Source organism: Malus domestica, chromosome 14 (assembly GCF_042453785.1).
Source record: "Malus domestica chromosome 14, GDT2T_hap1".
In the NCBI taxonomy this organism is placed as follows: domain Eukaryota; kingdom Viridiplantae; phylum Streptophyta; class Magnoliopsida; order Rosales; family Rosaceae; genus Malus; species Malus domestica.
In genome coordinates, this window is record NC_091674.1 from 8841241 (window position 1) to 8849548 (window position 8308).

An 8308-nucleotide genomic window follows, 5' to 3' on the forward strand; every position below is an offset into this window, starting at 1 on the left:
TACCCGTGTTCCACCTACATGATAAGAGAGAACGTGTTCTGAGTGTAGCTAGGGCCAAGGCCAGCCTTTAGGGTTGCCGGAGAACGTGACAACCGGTAATTTTTTTATTATTATATTTTATATATATATATATTAATGCTAGTTGCATGGTTGTTTCCGAATGCATGGGTTACTTTTAGTATTTTGTTAACTATATCAGTTATAGTTGTCTTTACATAAAGAAGTTTTTCAAAAGTTGATCAAATATGTCACAAGAAATATTGAATGAGTTAGTTTTTTTTATCAATTGAAAAAGAATTGGTTGAAAAAAGCTATGTAAGCTTAATTAGTATATTTACGTCTAAAAAGGTGAGACGTACAATATTTAAGTAATATATGTATATTTTTTTTCTTTTAATATTAATTTTTAATGATATTTAATGTAGAAACAGATTTTTTTTCATACTTTTTAACAAATTGCTTTTCACGCATCAATGTACAAAGGGTTGCCGCGGCCCGGGGCCGGCGGGGGGGGGGGGGTGTTAAAGAACTCTAGCCCCCATTTCGAAAGCTCTTATAAATGTAAGCAGGATATTTCTAGAGTTCTCAGTGAGCATTAAGCAGCACTGTAAAAATGGCAGAGGGGTCGAGTGATTATTATGGAGATCAGCGACTGAAAGAGAATAATAATAGTGGATCAGCTGCAGGTGCAGGAAAGTACTTGGTGTGGGAAGATATAACGGTGGCGGCGGCGAACTTGAAAAATGGTGCAACGTCGAGAAAGTTGCTAAATGGGATTAGTGGCTACGCTGAACCTGACCGGATGATGGCACTCATGGGTCCTTCTGGCTCTGGAAAATCAACCTTACTTGATGCCTTGGCTGGTATATATTCATACATCTCTCTCTCTCTCTCTCTCTCTCTCTCGATGACAAAATCCGAAAATATTGTTTTGTCGTAAAAAATGATGTTATTTGGCCAGGCATGCACATATGTTATCTTTCCTTTCAAAACAGCCCCGTCTTTTTGCATACCAAAATGCTTGTGTGCTGTCTCCGGACCAAAGTCTGAGTTTTCTGCCTTGTACCTTGAGTTAAACTAAAATATCATTTGAATTTTCCTGACCTGTGATACACACAAGTTGACTTAAGGCAATATGCTCATTTTTACAATCAAGTTTAAATTTTCTTCTTTGTAACTCAAATTAGATTGAAATATCACATGAATAAGGTCATTACAAGCGCCTCTAGTTAGCAAGATTTTTCATTGTTTTCAGAACACAAAGCGGCACACCATTTGTCACAAGGCTCTGTTGGTTGATTTGGTAAGCACCAAATATAATACATATAACACAAAGCAGAAACCAAATCAATTTTATAATTTTAGAGAGGTTATTATTAATTGAGGTGTCGTTAAAAATATATTATTATTTATTGACGCACACTTAATGAATATTGTATTTCCTAAATAGGATTCTTTGGGTAATAAGGATCTTATTTCTTGCACATATGTACTTGCAAACTCACAGCCGTGACATCAACTCTAAAAACTAAAGCATTGTTCCAAATAAGTTTAGATAAATATTTTAGTTCATCTTAAACTTTCATTTGTGATATTGCATATTTTTGTACTGATTGATAATTATTACTATGTGAAGGCGTGTTTCCTTACGATTGGACCAAAAAAAATTATAATTGTTACAATATGAAGTTTATTCTTATACATAACACGTCCCAAGTGGAGATCAAAATTTTTTATGACTTTAAAAAGGTTTTATTGTATCAAACTTCATGGATCATCATTGGTGATCTGGTCTCGCCTAATTTGTCAGTACACTTAGCTGATTCAACTTTTTTAATTGGGGGTCGAACTCAACTTTTAAGCCGGGTCAGCTCTTAATTCATACCATGTTTTTATACCACATTTGTATACCATTTTAGCTATACTATTTTCGTATACCACAATCATCATTTAATTAACTAGTTTTTTTTAATTATTTAAATAATGTGACTGTTCACATTAGTTTATTAATTTAAAAATCTGATTAATTCAAATGATGTGGCTGTTCACATCAAATGCCACCTAAAATGGTATGAAAATGTGGTACAAAAACATGATATGAATAGCATTACTCATTAATTATATGCCCAAAAGTTTGAACGGATTGCAATATTCTCTAAAAAATTTCTCATATGCCTGTGATGTTTCCCCTGGATATTATCAGGGAGGCTTCCGGCAAATGTCAAAGTGTCTGGGGATGTAGTACTGAATGGGAACAAAAGAAGCAGAAACTGCACAGATATTGTAAGTGTAACATTATATTGACTTAATAAATTGTTTTAGTCGTCTACGAGAGGTCAACTTAGGACATCCTCCAACAAAATAGAGATTGACTTTCACTAGATCAAATGAACACGCGACCTGCACATTTTCGTTTTTATAATTATATGAATTAAACAACCAATAATGTGTGTTAACTTTATCGTGCATGCAATATTTCAGTCATATGTAACTCAAGAAGATTTTTTCCTGGGATCACTTACAGTCAGAGAAACCCTAACATATTCAGCTCATATAAGGCTCCCGTGTAAAATGACTAAAGAGGAGAAGAATAGGGTGGTAGAAAACACTATCACAAAAATGGGGCTTCAAGATTGCGCTGGAAGCAACATCGGAAATTGGCATTTGAGAGGCTTAAGTAATGGAGAAAAGAGGAGACTCAGCATATGTATTGAAATACTTACACAACCTCATGTATTGTTGCTTGATGAACCCACCAGTGGCCTTGACAGCAGTTCTTCTTTCTTTGTAATATGGGCTTTGAGAAACATTGCTTGTGACGGAAGAATAGTCATTTGCTCTATTCACCAACCTAGTATCGATGTCTTCAATCTCTTCAATGATCTGCTCCTCTTAGCAGGAGGTGAAACTGTTTATTTTGGAGAAGCAAAGATGGCCATAAAGGTAAAAAATATTGGTTATTTTGGAGAACCAAAATATGGTCTTATTCTGAACCCTATCGTTTCCTTCGTAAGATATTGATCGACATTTGCATGATTTGGTGAACAAATTTCTTGGCTCTAGAATTCTTGCTTGCTAATGTTCTTACAATATTCTTATATTTCAGTTCTTTACTGATGCCGGATTTCCTTGTCCAACACAAAAAAATCCTCCAGACCACTTCCTTCGATGTATTAGTTCAGACTTTGACAAAGTTCTAGCAGCTCTTATGCTATCTCAAAGAATCAATTGTGTATGTGCACCCTTTTTGTCTTTTTCTTTAAAGAGGTTTAATTTTTGTAAGTTAAGATGTTTTTGTTATTTTCTTGGCAGGCATCTACAGACTCCTTAATTTCCCAAAAGAACTTGACAACAGATGAGATCAAAGGAAAGCTAATCAATGCGTACAAGTCGTCTGCATTTTCAACAGACGCAAGGAAAAGGATCCGAGAAATCTTGCTCACTGTATGCATGCACTTAACTCTAACTAATTACAAGAATAGCCAGCCCTGCTAAGAAAATATATAGAAGTTAATTACTGGACTGCTGTAGGAACGTGCAGTTTTTTGTTGTTGTGTGAATCGATGAACTGATTTTAGGAGTGCCTTCATGTTTTAATCTGAGTAAAACTCAAGCTTATATTGCCGACTTATTTGTTTAGGCGTAATTAGGCTTATTAGGTCTCATAAGGCTTAGTGAGTGACAATTGTCTTAATCTCATCGAAGTAAAGGATCGATGGCTAAGATTAGAACTTGAATTGTATCACTCTCTCTCCTCTCTAACGATTATATTTTGTCATGTACCGAGCTCACAAGTCAGCACTTTGGTTCAATGAAATTAGATTGCAGAGTCACATTCTCTGTGATCTTTAAATTCTCTCTTCTTCGAAGTTCTTTGAACATTTCTGAGTAATTTCATCATTCGTTTCTTCATCATTCTTCTATAAACATCATCAGAATCTGAATTTAACATTTCTTATACATGGTATTACTATCACGCGCAATAATTTCTCTTCTTAGTCATAAGTGAAAAAACATACATTGTACCTATTCACTCATACTTACTAATTCCTGACCATGTCCAACCACTCTTAACATTGCAGGAAAGACCTGCAGAACCATCAAACAAGGGAAGTAGTGCCATATGGTGGAAGCAGCTATGCACATTGATCAGTCGATCTTCAATAAACATGTCTAGAGATATTGGGTACTACTGGTTAAGGAGTGTGTTCTACATACTAATTGCAGTGAGTGCTGGCTCTTTCTTCTTCCACATTGGAACAAACAATCAAGCAATTGTGGCAAGAGGAAAGTGTGATGGTTTCATATATGGCCTCATGATTTGCCTGTCTATTGGAGGCATACCCTTTGTTATCGAAGAATTAAAGGTAGTGACTGATGAATTCTTATCGAAACTAGTAAAAGTTGTGACATGTTTTCTTGCCAGACGAATTTGTCATATGTTAATTAGACTGTGAATTTGGAATGTTAATAATGTGAGTTCTACTGTCCGACGACATAAATCTAGTAAGAGAGCATTACTCAGTAAAAGTTTATCCTGTCCTCTTAAAATTCTTATGCATGCGCAGGTATTTAGACAGGAAAGACTAGGTGGGCATTACGGGGAAGCTCTGTTTGTGCTTTCCAACTTCCTCTCCTCACTCCCTTTCGTGGTTGCCATGGCTTTCTCTTCTGGAACAATACTATACAACATGGTCAAATTTCACTCAGGATTCTCCCATTACTTATATTTTTGCATCAATCTTTTCTGCTGCATTGCTGTCACGGAAGGAACCGCATTGATTGTGGCTGCAGTGGTTCCAAACCTCTTGATGGGCATTGGAGCTGCAGCTGGCATAACTGTAAGCCATACCTCAATTCTCCCAGTCATAAAATCATAACAAGTTCTAGATAATGCTAGAGAAATCACATTTTACGGACGGGCAATACTAAAGATACTAATTACTTTCTCTTGGATCGGATATTCCTATCCGAGTTGCACTCCTACTGGTACTGCACAACATGATCCCTTTAGTATTATTCAATTGTAACTTGTACAACCATCTAATATGTTTTGTGCACATAGGTATTCATGATGATGCCATCTCTTCTTTTCCGGAGGCTGATTGACCTTCCAAAAATCTTTTGGCGATACCCAATGTCATACCTCAGCTACGCAGCATGGTCAATACAGGTACGAAGTATTAAATTTTTCAGAAATGCCACGGTTGGTCGTGCACGTGAATGATTCTTAATAGTTCATGCATGTACATCCCGCATCCCATTAACGATCTGAAACCGCTCACGCGTGCATGGGCAACTAAACTTAACAAAATCCTAAATCTTTTCCAAATGCATCTTAATTACAGGGTCAGTATAAGAATGACATGATTGGGCTGGAATTTGACCCTCTGGTGGCTGGAGATCCAAAGTTGAAAGGTGAGGATGTACTCCTTCACTTGTATGGGATAAGCCCTGATGTTTCCAAATGGTGGGACTTGGCTGCTTTGGCATGCTTGTTACTTTGTGTACGGATCATCTTTTACTTGGTGCTCAAGTACAAAGAAAGAGCCTCATTGTCTATACAGAGACTTTATGCCAAAGCAACATTCCAACACCATCCCAAAAGAGATTCATTGAAGAAGGAGCAATTTGTCTCCAATTCCAAGAGACACCGAACCCTAAATTCGTTATCTTCTCAAGAGGGTCTTGGATCACCACTTCCATAGTTTGATTGTGTCGTTTTATTTTGGATAGTGGCTTTCAAGTTTCAACCCAGTTTCTCTTTTTTTACTCATTCTCTTGTTTCAATCTCTTGATTCTCCTTTACTTTACTCAACTCAAGATTCAAACGACAGAAAAATGTAAGGAGTATGAGGAGAAAAAAAGAGTGCAAGAATCACTTCTCTTTCTTTTGTTTGCTTTTGTTTACTATGTGAACATCAAAATGACGATATCATGAAATAAGACGACAAATATTTGCCAAAGGAGCATTTTTGCATTGAAAATTTGAAAGAACCCTACTAAGCTTACAAAATGATGGAAATACAAGATCGGAAAATCAAATTCCGTAACGATGCATTGGCAACTCTGCATGTATGGAAATCTGCAAAGTCGTTGATTAATACATGATACAATAGTGTGTAAAATGAAGCCATCAGTGAACTAGCCTGTTTGGGAAGAACAAAATTGGACCACAAAATGAGGATATCAGGCAAACAAGAATCTTGAATCTTCTCATTTATTTGCTTGAATAAATCGTCTATACTCGCTCTTCATCATTTTAACCCTTCTACAAACAAGCATAGCAAAATTAGTGCCATGAAGATCCAACAACCTTGTAGATGTAAGTTATATGTTGCGAATGTAAGAATATGAGTATGAGATAGAGAAGTTTTGCATCGGCTATAGGTGTTCAGTTTGATAGAAAAGTCTTGTTGACAAAAGGAATGCTAATCCTTGGCAAAGAAGGATCTTGTATAACATTGAGATCAGTTCTTGTATAACAAGGAAATAAGTATTTGTTTAGGGAATCCTAATCTGTCAAGGTAAAGATTATATGTATATATATAGTGACCTCTCTTCTCACAGGAGATATGCTCATATTGGACTTAACCCTATTTAAAAGTCAAGTTCTAGACAATCTACAAGAGAAGAGAAGGTTCACTAGAAGCTTGGTGCTATGACTTCGGGTTCTGGAGTTGTTGTAGGTATGCCTTTCGTTTGGTTCTCATGCACATGAATTTTGGTTGGAGCTTTTAGACTGTAATTCATGTTTTGGTCTTGTATAGTAATTCTATTCTAACATGTGGTATCAGAGCCACAAGACACATAAAGCATGAGTTCAATATGAAAAGATCAAAGGTTTGTGTGTTTTTATTCTATTTAAAAAATAAATAAAAAATTAGAAAAAGGATGTCGAAGCCGGATTCTGGAGGTTGTAAAAGATGCGATGGTAGAAAACGACAAAATAACTCTATTAGATGAAAATTAAAAAATTTGACCATTGGAAACCCCAACCCATTGCTGAATGAGGGTTTTTCCCAGATTAGAGTCAGTTTTGATTCCATTCTTGAAATACGATCTGAGTTTTTTCCTTTAAGCATTAAGACCTTGTATTTTCAAATCCTAAATCGCTTCCGCTATTCCTTTTGTGAATTTGAAATCAATGATTAAAAGGTATGTTGTTAATTGCTTTTGATTCCCTCGAATGTCCTTGTATGCTGCAGTGCATATGAACAAGTTTTGTTGCTGCATTTTGTCGATTGCTGCAGAAAATTGTTGCAGAAACATATTAAAGATATCAGCTTTTAAATACAAATTTTGGATTTTGATTTAACTTTGATCATTTTAATATGTTTATCACATATATGAGACACCGTTATTTGGTGTCTAAGGATTATATGATTGCTGCAGCATATGAACTGAGTTCTAAATTATATCATTTACTCTATGTATGCTTATCAACAAATTGTTGTTAAGACTATATGTATGGGTCTGTGATTATAGTCATGATGTGCAATGGATGTTGAAATGAAATCAGGAACTAATTAGTTCGTGTTTGTGATTTCATGGTTGCTGCAACATCTGCAATATCACTAAGGACTACGAACTTGGCCAATATACCTATTCTCACCGGAGGAAGCTGTTGGAAAATATTAGGATTTTAGTTTATTTGAATATTTGGTTTTCTGGGCTTAGCCCGTTAACATTATGGTTTCGGTTTCTTATCTTTTTAGGTTAGGGTTAGTTTATTATAAATAGCATGCTTATTATTCAGTTTAGAATAAGTTATTCACAATGTAGTCTCTTAGGGTTTTGTAGCCGTTCCGGCATTCTCAGTTAGTTTAATAATATTCCTATTATTTTGTTAGTCTCGTTCGTTGCACACTCTGATATTCAACTTGGTATCAGAGCAGGTTTAATCTTTCGAGATTTAATCTGTTCTTAATAGGTATCCATGTTGTTTGTTTGATATTAGTTTTCAGTGTTAGTTTTGAAAAGAAAAAAATTGAACATGTTTGCTCGGAAGTCGCACCACCCCAGATCCCTGCATACCCGAAACACCAGCCACCAGCCTTCGTAGGTCTACCCCCGTCGTCCATATGTGAACCATTCCGCAATAGGCCATAGTTGCACCACTTGCTTGCCGCACCCACCATCACCTGCATGATCCTCCTCCGCTGCTGCAACAACTCGCATCTCCGCATCACTACCATGCCGCTTAATCAACCCTCACTCGACCCGCACTCAACCTGCACCAGTACCTGACCTGCCAATGTTGCTATGCATCCATGATTTCCCTGTTGTCACTTGTCAAAACCACCAA

At 36.3% G+C, this 8308-nt stretch overlaps 1 protein-coding gene across 1 annotated transcript; it reads left to right on the top strand.

Annotated features, from left to right (window-relative positions):
• The first annotated feature begins 207 nt into the window (after positions 1-207).
• Positions 208-5966, top strand: LOC103424357 (ABC transporter G family member 15-like). The gene is made up of 9 exons (XM_070812347.1): positions 208-863; positions 2204-2283; positions 2482-2943; positions 3107-3232; positions 3313-3444; positions 4083-4367; positions 4569-4841; positions 5066-5173; positions 5349-5966. The coding sequence occupies exons 1-9, from the start codon at positions 614-616 to the stop codon at positions 5706-5708; spliced, it is 2076 nt and encodes a 691-aa protein (XP_070668448.1). The 5' UTR covers positions 208-613; the 3' UTR covers positions 5709-5966.
• The last annotated feature ends 2342 nt before the right edge of the window (positions 5967-8308 follow it).